This window comes from Phocoena phocoena, chromosome 1 (genome assembly GCF_963924675.1).
Source record: "Phocoena phocoena chromosome 1, mPhoPho1.1, whole genome shotgun sequence".
Taxonomy (NCBI): domain Eukaryota; kingdom Metazoa; phylum Chordata; class Mammalia; order Artiodactyla; family Phocoenidae; genus Phocoena; species Phocoena phocoena.
Window position 1 is genome coordinate 151,270,030 of NC_089219.1, and position 22,000 is coordinate 151,292,029.

The 22,000-nt window shown below is 44.1% G+C and overlaps 1 protein-coding gene across 3 annotated transcripts in view; it reads right to left on the reverse strand.

Moving 5' to 3' along the window:
• SRGAP2 (SLIT-ROBO Rho GTPase activating protein 2) overlaps window positions 1–22,000 on the reverse strand; it is a 227,962-nt gene that overhangs the window by 132,773 nt on the left and 73,189 nt on the right. For all 3 annotated transcript variants that reach the window (XM_065895453.1, XM_065895460.1, XM_065895467.1), the window contains exon 2: window positions 8,630–8,822. In XM_065895453.1, coding sequence (XP_065751525.1) covers window positions 8,630–8,822 — 193 coding nt within the window. The remainder of the gene's footprint in view (window positions 1–8,629; window positions 8,823–22,000) is intronic.

The following is a 22,000-nucleotide window of genomic DNA, read 5'->3' on the forward strand; positions in this document are numbered from 1 at the left end:
TGGAAATCAAACATTTCCACAGCCTCAACCATTATCTCTCTATGAACTTGCCCCACTCTCTACCAACAACCCACACATTAGCTCTGAATATGGTCCAGATCTTTAGCCCTGAATACAGCTAGTCATTTTCTGTCAATTACAGATACTTCAGCTTCAATATCCTTCTGATGTCTTAAACTTAACAACCAAACACCAAATTTCTCATATTCCAGACCTTCAAAGACAGCTCCTTCTCCTAACTTTGGTATTTCTATTAAAGGCACCATTAATTTACCAGTTACCCAAGTCCAAAAGAAACTTCACAGCCCTCTTTCTTTTGTGTTGCCAAGATTACTTGAAACCCAAATCCCATCAGTCGGGACTACCCTGGTGGCGCAGTGGTTAAGAATCCGCCTGCCAATGCAGGGGACATGGGTTTGATCCCTGGTCCGGGAAGATCCCACATGCCGCAGAGCAACTAAGCCCGTGCGCCAGAACTACTGAGCCTGCACTCTAGAGCCCACGAGCCACAACTACTGAGCCTGCATGCCACAACTACTGAAGCCTGCGCACCTAGAGCCCGTGCTCTGCAACAAGAAGCCCACGCACCGCAACGAACAGTAGCCCCCACTCGCCACAATTAGAAAAAGCCCGCATGCAGCAACGAAGGCCCAACGCAGCCAAAAAAATAAATAAACAAATCCCATCAGTTAGTAATTCCTGTAGTCTTCCCGTACCAGCTGTTTTCCATCTGTCTCTAGATCGTAAGCTCCAGGAGTGCAGGGGGCAGTATCTGTCTGCCTGGCATGTGCGTGGCACATGGTAAGAGCACAATACATGCTTGCTAAATGGACTGAAGAATCGATTTCGATCCTTTCCATCCCTACCCTCCCACCCTAATTTAGATCCTTATTACTTACTGTGACAACTGGTTTCACTGTCTCAAGTTCCTTGTGAATTAGCAAACCATCACCATTAAGGATAAGGTTAATCTTCCTTAAGTAGAGTTCATAACCTCAGCTTGGACACTTGGTGTTCCTACCTTTAGTGGTTTCCAGTGTCCACAGCAGAGAGCCAAATCTTATTCAAGAGTCAGGGCTCGCCATGATATGGTGCTATCTACTTTTGTCCAGTTCCTCCATATACACTCATTACCCCAACCAAACCAGTCTACTCATTGTACCCCAAAAGTGCTTTGTACTTTCCTCCTGGCTGTAGCATCTTTCCCCTCCCTCTCTCTCCACGTGTCAAAATCCTAGCCATTTTCAAGGTCTGGTTCAAATCCCATTCCCCACCTTGGAAGTTTCCTGACCTACCAACTGTGCATCATGCCTTCTGTAGCACGCACTTGGTACTCACCCCATGTTGCCCTACAATGAATGTCTGTGTTATTATGTTCAGGCATAATTTGTCCCTGATTAGATTATAAAGTCATGTGGGAAAGAACCACTACTTCTACTTTGAATCTCTCTCCTCTAAGAGGCTAGACTAATACCTTAAAAATGTTCGACAAATATTTGTTGTTGAGGAGAAGGAAAAGCTGGAAGAAAGACAAGATGTTGGCAGTGGGTTATAAAGTAGCATAAGGTCTTTGTAAGGAACACAGCGGGATAGCATTGCAGGAGTATTCCTCTAAAACTCAACAGGAAAAGAAAAAAAAAAATACCATAACCCTACCTCAAAATAAAAGATAGAACTGAGCTATTAAAAGTAGGAGATCAAAACCAAATGAGCTATGACTGAAAGGTAATTTACAGCAAGTCTGTGCAAAAAAAAAAAAAAAAAAAAAACCAGCCAACACATTATCAATTAGAGTCCTGCTGGGCAATATTAACACAGATTCCGCTTAAAAGAGACAATCAAAGGCTTAGCAACAAACAGGAATACATTTAGACTCTTCAAGGAGCCAAAGAAAATGCAAGAACATCTTCCCTAGGAAGACTTCCTACCCTCTCATAATATCTCTGCTCTTAATCAAACCAGGCAGATAGAATTTCAGACATTAATAGGGTCCTCCCACAATTCAAAGGGATGGAGGAAGTCATATAACCTATCTTAAACAAAGCAGAATAAGATAGATAGAAATAATCACTATAGTTCTATCTATAGGGGGGAGAGAAGGAGGGGAAGTAGACTGCAGGGTCAGACTTTGCAATGGAGTCAGAGTTGTGTGAGATTTAGTGAAGGTGTCTGCACTGAGACCATGTGGGAGAGGACAAAAGGTAAGCAGGAGAAAAGCAGAATAGGAAGCCAAGCCAAAGAGTGACAGGGTAATGGCTTCCAGGGTAAGAAGTTGTCCAAGAGAAGATGAAAATAGCACTTCAGCAATGTTGGTCCCTAAATGCGGTCACTTAAGACTATAAGTTAAAATACCCAACCTACCCCAGTATGAGGGGCTGAAATCTAGCCAGGTTGAGAAACTGGCCTGGAAAAAGGTGGGACAAGTCATGTAGACCAATTTCAGGCCTGGCTAACCTACCCCATCCCAAGCTGAATAGTTTCCATGTCCCTGAGATGTGTCTGTCCAGGGCTCCTGCTGGCAGCTGCTCTCCTGGCAGCACAGGGAGACAAATTCATGGCATTGCTGGGCCAACAGCTGCTACAGCTCTGGGGGAGGTGACGAGTGCCTGCTGAGATGCTCTGGGCAGAGAATAAACTATTCTAGGGAGCAGCCCTGGAGTCAGAGAAATCGAGGCTACACTTTTCCGGCTGAATGAAAATACAATTGCCACTCCAGAAACCCAGAAAACCCATAGCCCTTCCTCTGTCCCAGCTTCTTTGACTTTAATTGCTTCTTGCCCTCATGTTTGACCCATCCTTTCTAGTTCCCAGGGCACGACTTCAGTCTCGGCCCCCATTAACCTTAGGCTCACTGCCATCCCTTCCTAACAGGTTTCCTCCCTCCAGTCCCTCTGCTCCAGCTGATCTTATGCACTGTTGCCATAGTTACCTTTCCAAATCACAGCCATCCATAATTATGCTCCAAAACTATCAGTGGGTCCCCCATGCTTACAGAATAAAGCCCAAACTCTTATCACCTGGCGTTCACGGACCACTGTAATCTCGTCCCTACCAACTTTTCCAGACTTATGTCACTATCACGTTTATTACTCCTGTTCTTTAGTAAAACAGATGAGTTACCTACCAGTTTTGTTTTTCCCAGCTCTATGCCTTTATCAACACTGTTCTCTCTGCCTAAAATGCTTCCTTCCCCATCCTTTTACCCTCCTTCTACAACTTCTGCATCGTTTCAATTGAATTAAGCTTATAAAACCAATACCTTGCATTGGCACTTTTGTGTTTCCATTTCCCATCCACTGAACCTCACCTCCATAAAGCCCACTCTTCTCTGTGCATTTATGGCACTTTACAAAGTGGATGAGCAGAATGGTCTTTCATACACCTGCCTGCTCGTATATCACATACAGTGTGGTAGAGGCTGTTAATTGTCCCCCACTATCTTTCCCCTCCATCTATATTAATAGCAACTCTACTTTCTGGTCGTTAGAATAATAACTACATTTCCCAGCCTCCCTTGCAGCTCAGTAGAACCATGCCAGTCAGGTGTGAGCTGAAGAGATGTATGTGCCACTTCCAGACTGTACCTTTAAAGGGTAAGGATGTGCCTGCCCCTGGCCCTTTTGCTTTTGTCGCTGGCTGGAATGGGGACATGGTGGTCTGAGCCATCTTGGGTCATACAGAACAAGCGCAACACTCTAGGGATGAAATAAGGACCCTGACACAGCCCTGGATGGCTAACGCCCAGACGATTACACGAGAGAAAAATCAACTTCCATCTCATGTAAGATACTATTATTTGGGTCTATTAAAGACCCAAATATTTGGGTCTGCCAAACCTAAAACAGACATGCCTAAAAAGCCTTTCCTAGGCCAAAAATGTCAATTTTCAGTTGCTAACAAATGTTTCAAGCGTGGCCTGGTGGTGTTGCCTGCCAAGGGCCAGCTCCGTTTCAGCATCGTGGTTGTCTCTGTACAGTAACACTTGTACATGCAAAAATCAGAATACTTGGTTCCATTTTACAGCACAGAGATGAGTGGAAAGTGGAAAAATGCAAGTGCTGCTGCTAGTGTTACATTGAGAAGTAGAGTCTCATCCCTGGATGAACAAGACAAGGTTAGTCACCATAATTCCTCAAATGTTCCCTAGACTTATGCAAGCAGATCATGGGTTTAATTGTGGCAAAAAGAAGAAAATGAAAGACAAATGCTCAAAGTTCAACAGGTGAGGTGTAATTCAGAATTTCACATATATACTTATAGTAATAGAACCCACCTACTCCATGTAAAACTCCTGTACTTTGTAAGGAATAAATTATGTATGAAAGTAGGATGTTGCCTGGACTCCCTTACTGAGTTTCTCACCATCTTGCCTGTGTTACATGCACTTGTATGTATGTCTCATCGCCTCTTCTATTAGGCTGTACCACATGAATTTGTCACTATGTGACATTTTGTGTCTTCCAAAAATCAGCAATTTCATGTTGCACTCTAACAGATTGAAAAGTCTTGGGTTTGGGACTCATTTTAGTTATCTTTGTCTCTCGCAATGCCTTATAATGGGAGAATATCAATAAGAAATTGCGGGATTAACTTTTACAGATCTTCTACTTGAAAGCCTGCTAGTTCCATAAGACAACGCTATCCTACATACCTTCCATCCTTTTAAGTGCTTTAAAAAAATCACCTCTCCCTCCTTTGTTCCCCTCTGCCTTCCCTCCCCCATCCTCCCCTGGTAACTTTTACTTCTGGTAATTAACATTTACTACTCCCTAAAATTGGGTGTGCCCAAGCCTTGGGTCCCGGGTTTAGCTCTCTGTCCTTCTCTTTCTCTTCCCTGAGTTCATATAGTTTCATATCTTCCATAGTCACTTTTTTTTTTTTTTGCGGTACGCAGGCCTCTCACTGCTGTAGCCTCTCCCGTTGCGGAGCACAGGCTCCGGACACGCAGGCTCAGCGGCCATGGCTCACGGGCCCAGCCGCTCCATGGCATGTGAGATCTTCCCAGACCGGGGCACAAACCCGTGTCGTCTGCATCAGCAGGCGGACTCTCAACCACTGCGCCACCAGGGAATCCCCCATAGTCACTTTTTACCTCACCTCTTACCTCAATAGTACAACATCTCCACTGGACAGCCCTCCCACTACCCCAAACCCAACATGCCCAGAGCAGGCTCACCATTCAAACCAGGTCTTCCCTCAACAGCCCCACTTCTATCATAGATGCCCCAGTTCTTCCAGGACACCAGGCTAGAGACACTGGGTCACCTCTGACCATTACAGTTCTTTACCCAATCAGTTACCCAGTCCTCTTCAGTTTCTTGAATACTTCTTGAATATATGCCTTCCTCTCTATTCATTTTTGCTCTCACATCGTACATGGATTATCCCCCCAAAACCTCTATCTTGGCCTTCTCTGGCATAAAAATTCATTCTTCTACCATCTTTCCTCATGTCTCCTTCCCCACACAAGAACCCAGAGGGCTCTCTACCATGCTGCCACATCAAATTTGAACTACCCTGCTTGTCTGTCAAAGAACCGTTATTTGGTGTCTACTTATCTAAACCCTATTTTCCACTGCTTTGGGAAATACCTGTGTTCTCATAATATTTTGCTCATACCTCTGTTAAAGTCCTTTTTACATTATATTGTTTACACGTCTCTTTTCCCTGTTAGCCAAGATTCCAGAGCTTATCTCAGTCTCTGAAGGAATCAGCCCAGAACACAGTACCCAGTAGGCATTTAAAAGGGGTCTGTTGAATAAGTATCAATAGATTGCTGCTCAGGATAAGATCCGACAAGAAACTATTAAAGTAACCTAGCCATAAAGTGACAGCAAAGGAGTGGCAAAGGCTCCTCTAGGAGTGCTTGTAGCCCTTTGTTCTTTTGTTCCGCAACACTTACCTCAACTCATCTAACTGTGTGATGTGTTCAGTGCCTGCTTCCTCATTCTATTATAAGTGCCATGTGGAAGACAGTGCTTGTTTATTGTTATATCCCGGGGTACAATGTCTGGTCTGAAGGAGTTCAAGGAATGCACAATGGACATTTGTTGAATGAATGCATACGAACCTCCTATAATAAAGCTGGATCCCTCACTAGCCCCTTTACCCCTCGCCACCAAACACTCCTGCTTCCTCTCTCTTGCACATGCTATTCTCTCCTACACAAATCTACCTTTAAGGACTAACCTAAATCCCACTTGCTTCATGAAAATGCTCCTGACTACTCCACATCCTTTATCTGTCTCTGATGATTTATCACTGACCTCTTATCACATCTATATTCTACATAAAACCAATGATCTCTTAATGAGACCATTATTGCTTTATCCTCTAATTGCTTCCTATATTAAAAATCTTTTCTCCCCAACCAGATATGGCTCCCTATGGATACACACAATAAACATGTCTTGTATCTTCCAATACCTGTACAACACAGACCACATAGCTGGCTCTCAAGAAATGCTCACTTGTCGTCTGGGAAAAATGAAGTCAGGTACCAACTTTATCAGAAGGGAAATCAATTCTCCCAGTCTTGGAGAAAACACCCTATTTCTTGTATGTGATCTTAGAGCAGTTCAGCACATCTGTACCTTAATTTGTAGTAAATGTGTCCTTAAGCTGAGAATATAATATAGTACTAAAAATCAAATGCTATTTTAAAGTTAGGAGGAGTTTATCAAGAGAATAAATCCAACTTTGAATCATTTTTCTAAAGCAAACAATTCCCCCACTGATCTTCATTTATCATATACTAAAATAACATTTTAGTCTCTCAGGATTGCTTATCATAAAGAGAACAGGACTTGCAAAAGATAAGAGACTCGGAGGACAAAACATCTGGAGGAAATTCTCTTTCTGGCTTCTGTTGAAAGTGTCATATGTTCTCCTTACTTATTCATTGCTCAGAGCTGGCTTGTAAAGGATAAATTGTGTCCCAAATTATTAGGGCGATAAACAAAAATAGAAAACAGGGAAATAAGATACACTTGGCATTAATTCTTAAATTTACTCATTCATTTACTCATCCAATAATATTTAGTGAGCATCTATTATATATTACACTAGGCACTGTGGGAGACTGAACAATGAATCAGAAAAGCTTAGACAGTCCACTGAGGGAAGATAATATAAGGCAGATAGTTCTGAATGTCCTAATAAAAGAACAAAAAAAAAAAAGAACTGATGTAAGAATTTAGAAGAGGGAGAACATTCTTCCTCCTGGGAGAATCTGGAAAGTTTCTTAAAACAGGTTGCATCTGCATTCAGTCTTAAAACATGGGTATGGCTTCAACGTGCAGAGACGTGAAGAATGGGCACAAAAGTTCATATAACAGGATAAGCAAAGGCCCAGTGGAGTTAGTGTTCTGTTTGGCTGCAGTATAGCAGAACAGAAACAGGAAATAAGGTTGGAAAGCTGGTCGGGCCAGATGTAGAGGGGCTTGAAGACCAAGCCAAGGAGTGCACACCTTTGTGAACAGAGCAACACTTCTCAACAGCAACCTGGGGATCTTGTTACAGCAGACTGGGAGTGGGACCTGAGATTCTGCATCTCCAAAACCCCGGCGGTGCTGATCTTGGGAGACCACATCTTCAGTATCAAGAACACAGACATCGGGGGGCCATTGCACAGAGAGACTGCCTGATCCCCAGGGTGTTCCAGGAAGACTAAATCTGATAACAATGGATCAGGCAGATTGGAATGGGGAGAAGCTGAAGATTGTTGTCCGCAACGCTGGTCGTTCGTTAGAATCATCTGGGAAGCTTCTACACCACACTGTTACCCAGGCCTTACTCCCAGAGATTCTGGTTTAATTGATCTGGAGTGGGGCCCAGATTTCAGTATTTTTAAAAAGTTCTCCAGGGAATTCTAATGTGTGGCCAGGATTGAGAACCTCTGCTAAAGATGATACAGTAAGTATTGCAATCACTCAGGCAAAGATGATGATGATCTAAACTAGTGCAATGGCAGTGAGAACAAAGTGAAGGGGCCAGTTGTATAAAATACTGTAAATGTAGAAGGAATAGGCTTTAGCAACTGTCTGCACAGCGACTTAGATTTATGGCTACAACATTCATTTCTTCCAGTTAAAGACAGTTTGGTGAAATGGTTAAGAACACAGACTCTGGAGCCAGATTGCCTGGGTTTGGATTTCAGCTCTGCTATTCTGCTATTTATTTATTAGGGGTGTGTGTGTGTGTGAGAGAGAGAAAGAGAGAGAGAGAGAGACCTTGGGCAAGTTCCTTAATCACTTTATGACTCAGTTTCCTCATCTGTATGTTGGGGATATAACAATAACTAACATATGGAGTTGTGAAAATTAAGTGAATTAACAAATATGTAAAAGCCCTTAGAACCATGCTTGGCATATAGGAAGAGCTTTAAAGGCGTTTGCTGTTATTATAAGCGTGGTTCATCATCTATTCTGATCTCTCCAAGACATCGAACTGAATGTAAGACTGATCTGGAAAAGGAGAAGTCCTTGAGGGCTCTCAACCCTCAGCCAATTTGAAATCACTAGGTCACCTGCTTCATAAATACAATTCGATGGAGGTGGCACACCCTGCCTCCCTCCATCCCGGACCCCATTCTCAAGGTCTCTAAAAGTAACAGCCACAGCATCCCTACTTGAACTGCTGGTCCTTGGTGCTTCGCGTCTTGGCCAGGAAGCGCTCTGCCAGCTTCTCCAGGTTGCGGGAGTAGTCCATCTCGATCTCAGCCTTCTTCCGGAAGAAGTCCTGGAGGTCCTGCAACAGCTGCACTCGGAGCTCACACTGCTGGTCCAGGCATTTCATCTGCTCTGTGAGCTGAGCACGGATCTCTGCAATGAAAGCGAGGTGAGGCAGTCAGACAGAGATCCCTGGAAAAAACCATAACACCAACATTTACCCCTTCCATTTAGTTGTTCCCTGTGCTATGGGGAACTTAAAGGCTTTAATTTTTTAAATGTGATATGAGGCACCACCAAAACTCACCAACTCTTTTCAGACCCTTAAAGAACACTGAAACCAGGGATCTGCTAAATCATTTAAAAGAAACTGCTTATCAGACATAATAATACTCAGAGCTACCCCTTAATGAGCAATTTATTGTGCTTCCAGCAGTGTCAGAATGTAGGCTCCCTTCTGGCAGGGAGCCAAATGAATTATCTCCCAACCATCCTATTAGGTTAGTACTACTTTCATCCCTATTTTAAAGATGAGAAAACTGACTCTTAAAAAGAAGTCAAGCTATTGGGTGGTGGAGCCGGGATTCAAACCCAAACAGCTTCACTTCAGAGCCCAAAGTCCTACTTTTTATACTTTCTCCCATTATTTCAAACTGTTTTTCCACATCTTCATGAAGTAGGGGGAGAGGTCAGGATATTTTAGTGGAGATAGAAAGGGTTGTGCCCAAGGGCAAATAGTGGCAGTCAAGAATGAAACAAGCACCCAGACCTCTAGGCATGCAAACCATTAACTGTCAATCTGATTCCATCGTTTCCAATACCACTGAATGTAATCAATCTTCAAGAAGCTGATATTTTCACCAACAAATATCACTCATATCTCTGATGCTTCATCCTCACGGATGCTCAGAGCCTCTGCTGTGTCAAAGCTAGAAATATTTCTGGTTAAGCTCTCACTTGGCAGCTTTCTGGTTGGCCGGAATGCTCGTACAGGGTTAGCAAACACCCTCTCTGGAACTGCAGCAATGGCAGCTCCAGATACAACCAGATCTGCCTCAGATGCAATACTGCATTCGTTACTGACAAGAGACCTGGCACCCGCAGGAAGCAACTTGCCAAAGCCAGACTGCAAGGCCTGCAGTGCGTATCCTGCTGAAGTTATGTCCCAATCCCCATCAGAGTCACAGGGGAGCCACTTCTTCCATCCCTTTCTTCCCCACACCCCCACAAGCCTGCTCAGCTCCAATAGCTTAGGATGTGACAGTAACTCCAATCCCAGGGAAAAAGAGCACCTGTATTATTACGCCTTTCCTCTGCATGCTCTAAATTCATTCCCCAACAGTAGAGTTGTAACAGTGCTTTCAGTCTATGCTCTGTAATGCATAGGGTGGGGGTGTGGAATCTAGAGTTTTCATCTGAGCTGCAGATAAATCAGAGGCAAATCCAGGAACGAAGCTATGATGTTGAAAATTCTGCCAACCCCTCCTTTTATGAAGCAATGAGGGATGGGCAAATGGTACATTTGGCTTTGCCTTGGAGTAGCTTCGGGCCCATCATCCATCCCCATCTTCATTTTTGTTTGTTTTTACAGATATCAGGATGTACCACAAGTATCTCGTCCTTTATGGGTGATCTCAGGTGATCTGTGAGTGTAGTTCTCACCCTCTTCGGCTCCCTGCCTCCTCCCGTGCCAACCACCAATGCCAACCAGGCCTGCAGTAACCTCACCTGAACTGAAACTGAGCACCAGAGGATTGTTTCAAGCAGACAGAAGGCTGCGCAGAAAAGCCGCCTACCTCATCAAAGCTCTCTTGTTCTGTGTTTTTTTGGAGTCTGATTACAGGGGTGTTGGGGGGGGGAAGATCTGTAGAGGGCATGCCAGGCATCTGGTTCCTGCCAGGGATTTCTGGGCCTCTTAAAGGCAACAGCCCTTGCCGAGACTATTCCTCGAGGCATCTGTCCTCTTTCTATCTTTGAGAGATAGAAGTAGTAGCTGGTAGTAGTAGCCACTGGGTAGGCAGACTGTGGGTGGAGAGGACATTCACAGTGCTCATTGATATTACTTACAACTTGTCCATTAAATAAGAATCAGGGGGCTTCCCTGGTGGCACAGTGGTTGAGAGTCCACCTGCCGATGCAGGGGACACGGGTCCGTGCCCCGGTCCGGGAAGATCCCACGTGCCACGGAGCAGCTAGGCCCGTGAGCCATGGACGCTGAGCCTGCGCGTCCGGAGCCTGTGCTCCATAACGGGAGAGGCCACAGCACTGAGAGGCCCACATACCACACAAAAAAAAGAAGAAGAAGAAGAATCAGGGCATCTTAGGGTGAAAAGGTTTTCCAGGTACCCAGTCAGTAACAGATGTGCAAGAGGATGTGGATAGCAAGGGGCTGTCAGCCCTCTCTGAGTCACTTGTAATTCATTTAAGATTTTGCCTCAATAAACTCTCTAACTAGTGGAGCAGAAAGGGAGCACAGGAGGATGGATGATGCCCACCTTCGCCATAAAAACAGGAGGCTAAGCAAATTCCCACAATACCCATAAGTTTCCAGAGGTAGACCGCTCCAGGGTTGTCCTGTCTGAAGAACAAGCACTTCATAGGAGGCCTTTAAGATACGTGAATTAATCTAAGAAGCCCCAACGTGCATCCAGCCAGCATGGAATTCCACCCTGACCTCCTTAGGTGTCTCAACAAATGGGCAGCATTACCCAACGTGCACCCCAACCTCAGGCATCCGCTCCGGGCCCCTGAAGGAAAGGGAGTACGTGCTTACTGAACACCTTTATACACATCACCTCATTTAACCTTTATTACTAGGCCATAATTGGTATCCGCAATTGTCCTGATTGCACAGATGAGAAAACTGAAGTATGACAAGTAATTTACCAAAGGCTCACACAATTAGGTGCAAGTGGGGTTGAAGCCAAATGAAGGTTTGCCTTGATTTGTCAAAGAGGTTGTCAGTGGGGCAGGGAAACAAGAGAAATGAACAAGAGTCTGGGGTCTCTGAGGTATTTCTGGGGGAATCACAGTTTCTCTCACTCCAAACCCTGTAATGTCCCCTTCCCCACCTTCCAGATGAGGTGGTGACTCAGGCCCTCAGAGTCAAGTTTGAAGTAGCCCGGTGACTCACTAACTAGCCCATGTTTCGACTAGTTCACAACTGGGCTGGATCCCTTCCTGCTTTCTAGATCTCCTCTACAGGGCAGCTTTGAAGGAAGTGAGAATGCGATATCCCCACCCCAATCCAGGAAAAGGAGAGTCTCTGCTAAGAGATACCACCTGCCACTGTGGTTAATTAGTGATGCGACTCCACTGAGCATCTCCCCTCCCCCACCCCTCCCCATGGAAGGAGATGCCGCCCTGGCTCCCACCCTCAGAGCCTCTGCACAGGCACTTAAGGGAGACTCCAACTACCCCCATCTCCAGGCCTACAGCTCCAAGACAGAATGGCTGCTCTGTCCAGGGCAAAATGTGCTCTGTCCAGGCTTTTGCTGCTGCTGCTTTTGCTGCAAAGACAAACAATGGTCCCCAAGAAGGCAGCTGTGCCAGCCCCAGTCCTCTGTCCATGCATATGAGGGGCAGGAAACAATAGGCCACTGAACGCCAGCACGCCTGGGCCATGTGCCCAGGCTGGAGGCCCCTCTGTACCCTGGCCGACCAATAAACTACAAGGGCAGAAAGAAGAAAGGGGCAATTTATAAAAACATGGAGGAATTCCTCACAGTTCCATCCACACAGTTCCATCGTGTGCTTAGGCCAGAATGCACGTGCACACGTGTATACACGCAAAGACACACAATCATACCACCCACGGTGCTTCACCACATCAACCCAAGAAGCCTTTGCAAATTCAGTTTATAGTTGGATGAGAGTTCCTGGGAGCTGGGGATGATGGGATCTTTGTAGGTTCTGTCCCTAGAACTACACTGAAGAAGTCAAGTTCTCACGTTCTACATGCAGCTATATCTCAGGGCTATAAATGTATTTCATGGCCATCCAGAAAGCCAAAGTACAAAGGTCACCATGAACGACCTGGAGTGATACATGCCAAAAATGACCTCCCCTGGGCACCTCACACAGCCCATTTATTCAGCAAATCTTTACTGTGCCCCTACTGTATAACAGACCCTGTGCTAGGTGATGGCAACAGAGGACAAAACAGGCCCAAGCCCTGCCCTAATGAAGCATGGCTTGACAAGAAGAGGAAGGAAAAGAAAGCAAAGACAGTCTCATTACTTTCACTTCAAATACTCTTTATTATAGATAGCCATAGTATTAAGCCCCCACCTAAAGACCAAAGATTTAAAAATCATCAATAGCAGGCAAAAGATATTAGGCAACAAGCCTAAGAACATTTCAATGTCCTCTGACTCTTTTTCTATTATGTTTTATAAAAATGACACTTGAATACAAACTGCAGCTTCCCTTGCAAAAGGGGCCAAAGTTCTAGAACAAGTTTCTTGAAAATCAGAGTTGACCTTTGGTTAGCATTTCATTCAAAGATTCAAGTCAAAATGTAACTCCACTGTCCTAGAACTAGACCGTGACGACGGTTGCACAATCTTGTGAATATACGAAAACAAAAAACCCACTGAACTGTACACTTCAAAGGGGCAAATTTTATGGTGTGTGAATTATATCCCATTACAAAGATTGAACCCTACCAAAACAGCATGTCCTGCTGAGTGCCATCCTGACAACTAAGGGGAAAATGGTCCAGCAAACAGGCACCAAAAGGAGGAAGGAATTCTTGGTTTCCATTTCTCCACTTGTATGGGCTGAATTTCAGTTCTGCATTGAATTTTTTTTTTTTTTTGCAGTAGGCGGGCCTCTCACTGTTGTGGCCTCTCCCGTTGCAGAGCACAGGCTCCAGACGCGCAGGCCCAGCGTCCATGGCTCACGGGCCTAGCCGCTCCGCGGCATGTGGGATCTTCCCGGACCCGGGCACGAACCTGTGTCCCCTACATCGGCAGGCGGACTCTCAACCACTGCGCCACCAGGGAAGCTCTGCATTGAATATTCTTAAAGCAAATCTTAGAAGCTGTCCCTCAGGACAGGAGGCTTGTCCAGGACATTGAACTCCACTGGCAGATCACCATTCCATCATTTCTGAAGGGTGTCAGATCAAAACCTGGCAACGAATGTTTTTCTGTATGAGTTCAAATGCAGGCTCAGCACACACATCCAGAAGAGTTCCCCGCAGGATATGCTGACTCCTTGTCCATGCTTGGCCATAGCTGAGCTCCTAACTACACCTGTCCTGGGGTTAGAAGGAGGCTCATTTCCTTTTTAGAAAGAAGCTGAAGGGTCACAAAACGGAAGAAATTCAAAGAAAAGCTAGACCTAATAGGATACTGATCATTTAACAAAACAAGGGCCCTGCCACAGCGACAATCATGGAGACTCTAAAATTATATAACACCTGCCAATGCAGGTGACACAGTCCTCTAGAAACTGTCCTCACTTCAGAGAACACCCAGGAAATTCATCAGTCAGCAGAGTACTGGGGGATTCTGTTCAGCTCACTGCTTCCAATCCAAAGATATTAACCCCTTTCTTTCCCTCTTTCAAAATTCATCTCCTTTTTTAGGAATTCTGTCTGATTAAGTCACATGGAACCCCCTCCTATGAATCCCTTACCTCTGAGGAGAAAATGGGGGTCGGGGGGAGGCCGGGAGAAAGATGTAATCCTTCAGGAGATCAACACAGGCACATCCTTCCCTTCTCCTTGACGTGCTGGCACCTAGGGGACAAGAGCTGCCACTCCCACAGGTTGTGCTCAGAGCCCGTTGAGCATGAGGTCAGCCTGGGTTCCCCACTGGGAACCAGGCCTGATGCCGGTCTTTTTCCACAAATCTGCGTCTCCTGCTTTTAGCCTTTCACAAACACATGATGTCACCTCAGCCATCTCAGGAATATGAATTCCTAGTACCTTTCCAGCAAGTGTTATATAAGAAGACAATTGAGGCTTTCACCAGGCTTTACCCTCCATATCTCTTACCAAGACCTCTTATCACAATGGTCATCAGCTCCTCTCAGAACTATTCCCTGGGAAACAGAATGCTGGAATACCTTGCCAAGTCTCACTCTTTACCTGCAGGTTTGCCTTTCTACAAACTCAGTAATGGGAAGGCCTTTAAATTTTTTCTTGGACAACCAAACCAGAGCCCAGAGAAGGGGAAGGAATTTCTGGAGATCACACAGCTATTAAGCTTCAGATCTAGGCCTGGAACCCGGGTCACTGGGTTCCTAAGCCAAAGTTCTTTCTTACTTACTCTTGTCACAAATATTTATTTGAGCACCTTCCAGGTGCTCTCAGAGTACAAAGACAAAGTCCTCTGTCAATGTTAGCAGAGCAGTCAGGAAGAGACAAGTAAAAAACCTACAACAAACACAGTGAAACAATAATATAAATAAATGAGGTATGCACACAGTGTAGTGACAGCAGAGAGAAGGAAGACACGTATCACCCTCAATCATCTTCCTATACCACATCTTTCAGTGACTGACATTATTACTTATCTCAGTAGTCAGTATGCCAATAAAAGCCATCAAGCTACTCTTAGCAAACTAGAAAACAGCAAATATTCTTCCTCAAAGAGTGTGATTGATGGCCTTTTTCCTCGTTACTTTACCCTATTGAATATAGCATAGAAACAAACATGAGTTAATCCAAACAATCAATCAACAAATAGCTACTAAGCTTCCAGAATATGTGGATGTGACATACTTATTGTTTTCCCTTCCTTGCATCCATATCCTCCCCAACTCAGCGCTTTTGACAAAGCTGATTCCACCTCCGGCCTCTCCAAAGATGGTTGATGTTACCTCCAGGCCCTGTCTAGGAGCTACAAGACCTGGGGACAATGTCAGTCTGGGACAGTGCTACCATCTTGCCACCATGAGTGGAATGGAGCCAACCTAGAGGAAGCAGAGCTGAGGTATGGGAAAAGGAAACTTGAGCCCCTGAATCAATCATGGCCAGATGCCAGCCCTATCCCTGCCCCTTTCCAGCACACAAGCCAACTCATTCCATTTTTGCTTAAAATAGTTTGCATTGGGGTTTTGGTCTCTTGCAAACAAAGGATTCCTAGTGGACTAAGTAGGGAATTCTCAAGTATTCAGAAGCATGAAGGTCCCTGTCCTCAAGGAACTTACAATCTAATTGTAAAAACATGATCAAAATATATAATACATTTTCAAAACATATATAATTATTTACATATTACATAATTATGCAAGATATATAATTAAATATATAAATCTTTATTATAGTATACTGGAAGAATGAAACTGAGAAGAAATATTACAAGTAAAAGTCTTAAGGACTCAAAGCAGTGGGGACTAACATTGCTAAAATAAGGCTTCTTGAGAAAGACTAAACTTGGGAGGGAGAAATTGTTTGTTTGGCTCACAACATACTCCTAGACACAAAACAATACCTGGCATATAGTAGGGCTTGAAATTTGTGGAAGGAAGGAGAGGATAAAGAGAGAAAATGGGAGGAAAGAGACGTCTGAACTAGTATTCTGAGGATGGGTAAAATTTCAATAAATGGAAGGGTGAGGGGACAATCTCCCAGAAGAAGGGAAAACATAAGCGTAGAGAGATGGGAATGTTTGAGCGCGGCCTCTTTATGAGATAGTGAGGAGGCTGGCCTCACCAGAACAAAAGGCAACGTAAGGGTAGGTCAGAGATAAGGGTGCACAGAGAGAAGCAGCTCCAAAGGCTAACAGGGTAGTTTGGATTTCAAGAGGCCAGAAATGGAGCTGGTGAAAGTTTGTGTCATGATGGGAACAGAGCTGAAGGAAGATCAGAGTGGAGGAGGTCTGCTGGATGGGTTCCTAGGCCTTCTAAATTAAGAGATGGAGTGAGCGTTAATGAGCAATCCAGGCTGAAATAGTACAGAGGTCAAAAAGAATAGGAGAATTCCATGAGTGGAAAATCCCCACACATACTAACACTAATCACTAGTAATAATACATACTTTAGAGCCACTGATCCTAAAGCTAGTGAGTCCAAGCTATCCCCTCCTATACAGTGGTGAGCAAACTGGACATGTAAGAGAGATCGTTGGGTTCAAAGGTAAGATAGTTACCTTGGTGGGAGGAAGGAGGGGTGGTGGCAACTGGAGTGCTAGCCTCTCCGGCTTTCCTTTTACTATAGTTCTTTGTGTCGAACTTTAAGTTTGGCCATCTTCAAAACTGTCTGCCCTGTGCAGTAGATTTCCCCAAAGTTATGAAAGAAAGAACCTTTCCTCCCCTCGCATTAACTCCACACTACCTAAGAACAATGCATGCAGCTTTGGAGACAAAGAGAAACCAGCCAGGGGGAAGGAGAAGGAGAAAAATGGCCTTAAGAGTTTCCGAAGGACGTCCATTTATTAACTGTTGAGTCCCCAAGTGAAGACACAGAAAGCAGCCTCATAAAGCCCATGAAACGGGAGGGTGTGAAGGCGGATATCTCAATGAACTTTAATCATCAGGACTGCTCTTGGCAGGCCGCCTTGGTTCTTTTAAGTGCCTCAATAGAAAGTCAAAGACAAAAGGCTCCCAAATGAACAAGCTGCCACATCAAATGCCAAAGTAGTAATTTTACCTCCTAGGCCTTGCCTGAGATGTTTAAGAAACAGAATTCCTGAGGTCCAAAGTCTAGAATTAACTTGTACTACAAACTAAAGATTTGGAATGAAATGACCAACAGCTCCTCTGGGAAATGTTACCTAGTCTGATGCCCCTGATTGATTGCTAGAGACAAAGTGGAAGTGAATTCCCAAGGACCATGATAACCAACCAACAAATCTAGCATATATTCGTCTCATACCATCTCTGTGCAAAGATCTGAGTGACAAATCATTGGAACACACAAGAAAATATAAGACATTGTCTTGCTTTCAAGGAGCTTATAATCCAATTGGGAAAAAAAGGAGACTAAATTCAAAAGCATTCAACTGTATAGGATTGTGTGTGCTAAGTGCCAAAATAATGGTCCCAGATTACGTTCAGAGAGGTGATCAGTATAAACCAGGATCAGCCTGAGTTGGTCTTCAGGCCTGAAACTGGGGAGGATTTAAAGAGGTGTAAGGGTTATAGATGAAGGAGCGCTGTGATTACTAGGGCAAAGGTGAGGAGGCAGAAATGGGCAGATTAAGCCCAGGGGCCTGTGTGAGTACAGCGCAGTGATTTGAAGGTTTATTCAGAAGAGCATGGAGAGAAAGAGGGGGGTGGAAAAGCAAGAAAGAGTGCACATGCTCGATGAGCAGATCAGATACACTGTTCCAAAGGGATCTGTAAACTGTGGACAAAGCAAGGTAAGGGTCTTGAAAAGCAGAAGGACAGCACAAGAAGAGTCAAAAACCCAAGGACTTCCCTGAACTCAACTCCTGAAAAGACTAAGTGTCAATTTCAACATGTCCACTATAGTAATGGACAACGGTAAACCGTATGCTGCTCAAGGCTCCAGCACAACTGAATGGAAAACAAACCAGATCAATCCTAAAATCCAGACCCTAAATTCCTAGAGAGCTGGCTCTGGAGGATTTACTTCATTTTGTGTAGGACCCAGCTTGGCCTACAGTATTGGCACATCATTTCAGATTTACTTCCACCAGCATGGACCAAGCCCCTATTAGTTGTTGGGAAAAGGGACAAAGATGACTACAGAAGACCAGGAGATTCACTCGGCCTTTGAAGTGCCTGTAGAACTTCCTACTGGAAAATGCAGTTTTGTTCTCCAGTCTAGAGTTCTCAGGAGAGGTCAAGCCTGGAGGGAGACATTTGCGAGCCATCAGCAAGTAGATGGGAGTATGAAGTTAACCATGAAAGCAAGTGCAGCTGCCCATAGAAAGCATGGAGAATGAAAGAGAAGTAGGCCTAAGCCTGGGGACACCCTCATTTAGGTGGAAAGCAAAAGAAGAGGAGATAGGAAACTAGAGTGAGAATGGAAAGAGATGTATCAAGGTGTCAATAACTGCAAATCACTTAAAGAAGACAGCAGGACAAAGAGTTTATTAACTTGAGCGATCATTATTGACAGCCTGCTATGCATCACCCAAGATGAACACAACCACCTTACTGACAGGCTGGGTCAGCCTGTACTACTCCAGTTGCTATGACTGTTCCAGTCCTTCATGCTGGTGTGCCGCCCTGACAACCCCTTGCCTTGTACCTGTGCTACACGCCTCTCAATTCCCACCCCAGGGTTTCCCTGTCGCCACTGTGGCATGGGATTTGGAGGGACCTGCTCAGCCACCAGCCAGGCCATGAAGAAGCACAGGGGAATTGAAGCTCTAGGACATCAACCCCTGAGTAAGAGGGGATGGGGGATGGCAAATGAAATCTTCTCCCTCCTTTCCCCAGTGGACCATTCAGAGATGTAGTAGCTTCACACATTTTCTCTGAAGATGTCCCACAAGACCAAATGATCAGCCTGTCATGAAGCTGTGGCCAGCCTCTAAGCAGTCCCTTATATTTGTTCTCCCTCCCTCCCTCCCTTTCCCGCTTCCCTTTTCTCCTCATTCCTGCTTCCCTGTGATGGCTCTCACAAATAAAGTGTAATCGTTTGCCTCTAGAGCTCTAATTCTAGGGAACCCAGACTAAGACAATTACCATGGGCCAGGCACTGTTCTAGATGCTGGATAGATCATCTTTTCTTTGATGAAACTTATTCCCCAACGAAAGTATCTGCTTAGCAGAGTGTTGAGAATAGCTAACTAACAGTTATTTTTCAAGGACTCAACATATTTGTGAAGTGATTGGTTGGTTCTAAGAACTGATTTAGTTGACTACAGTTTGTTTTCTATGAACAGGTAAAGTGTCTCTACAAAAGTTTTGGGTAGGTATACAATCAACAGTGATCACAGATGCCATTTATTAAATACTTTCTATGTGACTCATAGAAAGTTGAGTCACCATTTAAGTGTAAAGGTATGTTATCTCATTTAATCCTCAAAACATCCCAGTGGGATAAGTTTGCAATAAAGCAGAATGGTTAAGAGCCCAGACATTGCATTCAGAAAGACCTGGCTTTAATTCTAGCTCTGCCGCATGCTAGTTGTGTATCCTTGAAAAAGACACTTAATCTCTCTAAGTCTGTTTCATTATCTATAAAATACAGCTTGTAACAGCAGCCACACCAGTGGATTGTTGTAAAGCATAGAAGAGATAACATAGATAAAATAGGTAAAGTGTTTACTATATGCCAGGTACCTAGTAAGATTCTATTAAAAGTCAATCATGATTCCACCCACTTCACAGATAGGGACCACTGAGGTTCAGAGAGATTAGTTAATTGCCTGAAGTCGCCAAGACAGTTTCAGATCACAACAGGATCTGAACCTAGATGTGTTCAATTCTAAAACAGGGCTCTTACTCACTCTCCTATATTTTTTTTAATGAAACTGAGATATGGACTCATTTAGTTGCCTTTCATACTGGAATCCTATAGTTCCAGCTGGCAATATTGATTGGGATCCCTGAATTTCTTCAGCTTATCACACAAAAGTCCTCATTCTTACTCCCTTAACTTTGAGTATTTAAGTATTTGTGTTGCGGTGGAGTGGGAAAACACCTTTATATCATTTCTTCTTGAAGGAAATAGTAGCAAAAAGTCCATGCCCACCTAGAGATGCTATCAACTGGAGAGTCAGCAGAGCAAAATCTGAGTTACCATTCAACTTTCTCTGAGCCTCCTTGGCACAAAGAAAGTATTTAGTAAGTGGCATCTATGATCACTATTGATTGTATATGACGTGCCTGCCTATAACTGGAAAACAGAGTGTTTGGGCTCAAAATGCCAGCTCCATCACTTACTAGCTGTGTGACCCTGGACAAATTACTTAACTTCTCTGTGCCTCAATGGCTCTATGTGTCAAAGTTCATTAATAATAGTACCTACCTCTTAGAGTTTTTGAGTTAACATTTGTAAAGTATCTAGAATAGTTCCTGGTACATTGAAAATACCATATATGCTTTGGTTAAATACATAAATCAAATCTGTCTCATGGGCTCTTTAATCCTTTAACTTTCTAGACAAGAAGGTATAGGAAGTGATAGGAATTGAATAGAATAAATTAGTGGCTTCCTAACTCTTAAAAGCCAACATACACACAGGAAACACAATTTCATGAAACAATACATATTCCATAAAGTCTGTTTTTTTACATTTTAAATGCTTGTTGTGGCCCACTAATTTGATTTCATGACCTAGTAGAAGGTCTTGACCTGAAGATTAAAAAAGCTATGGAATAAAACACATGGCCACCAAAGGCAGAACTAGAACAGAGTCTTCAAACCACTCAGCTCCTTCTTCATGATCATTACTAAATCAGAAAGGGCTTAAGTTTCACTTCTTGCTTGAAAAGAAACTGTACATTCCGGGTCCTCTTCCCATTCCTTCCACATTTCACATGAACACTAGAAATTCAGAGAACACCAAGGAACCAACGGATACTTCCTGTCTATGCAACTCCTGCTACTGTTGCCCAATCCAATGTGTCACCACTGTGTATCAGGGAGAATTCTCCGGCTTGTCCTTTGAGTTTTGTCTTCCTGATTTTGAGGTCCAGCAACTATGATAACCCATCGCACCTTCAGAGCAAAAAAGCTACTGATCTAACACAAAGGCAATGTCATTACATATTTAACAAATGGATTATAAACAGAATAGATGAAACTTATTAATGGTTAAGTTGAAAAAAAAAAAGAGTTCTTATCTCCTAGAGATAAATACTGAAATATTCAAGGATGAATAATGTCTGGTATTTGCTTCAAAGTGATGGAGGGGAGTGACGGGGGGTGGGGCGTTGGGGGTGGGGAGTGGATATAAATAAAACAAGACTGGCCGTGAACTGAGGATTTTCGAAGCAGGGTGATGGGGATATGGAAGTTGATAACACTATTCTCCCTACTTTTGCGTATGTCTGAAATTTTTCATAATTAAAGGTTTTTAAGAATCCAATTAATAGGGCTTCCCTGGTGGCACAGTGGTTAAGAATCCACCTGCCATTGCAGGGGACACGGGTTCGAGCCCTGGTCCGGGAAGATCCCACATGCCGCGGAGCAACTAAGCCCATGCGCCACAACTACTGAGCCTGTGCTCTAGAGTCCGTGAGCCAAAACTACTGAGCCCACGTGCCACAACTACTGAAGCCCGCGTGATTAGAGCCCATGCTCTGCAACAAGAGAAGCCACCGCAATGAGGAGCCTGCGCACTGCAACGAAGAGTAGCCCCCGCTCGCCGCAACTAGAGAAAGCCCACGTGCAGCAATGAAGACACAACACAGCCAAAAATAAAATAAATAAATAAAATAAATTTATTTTAAAAAAAAG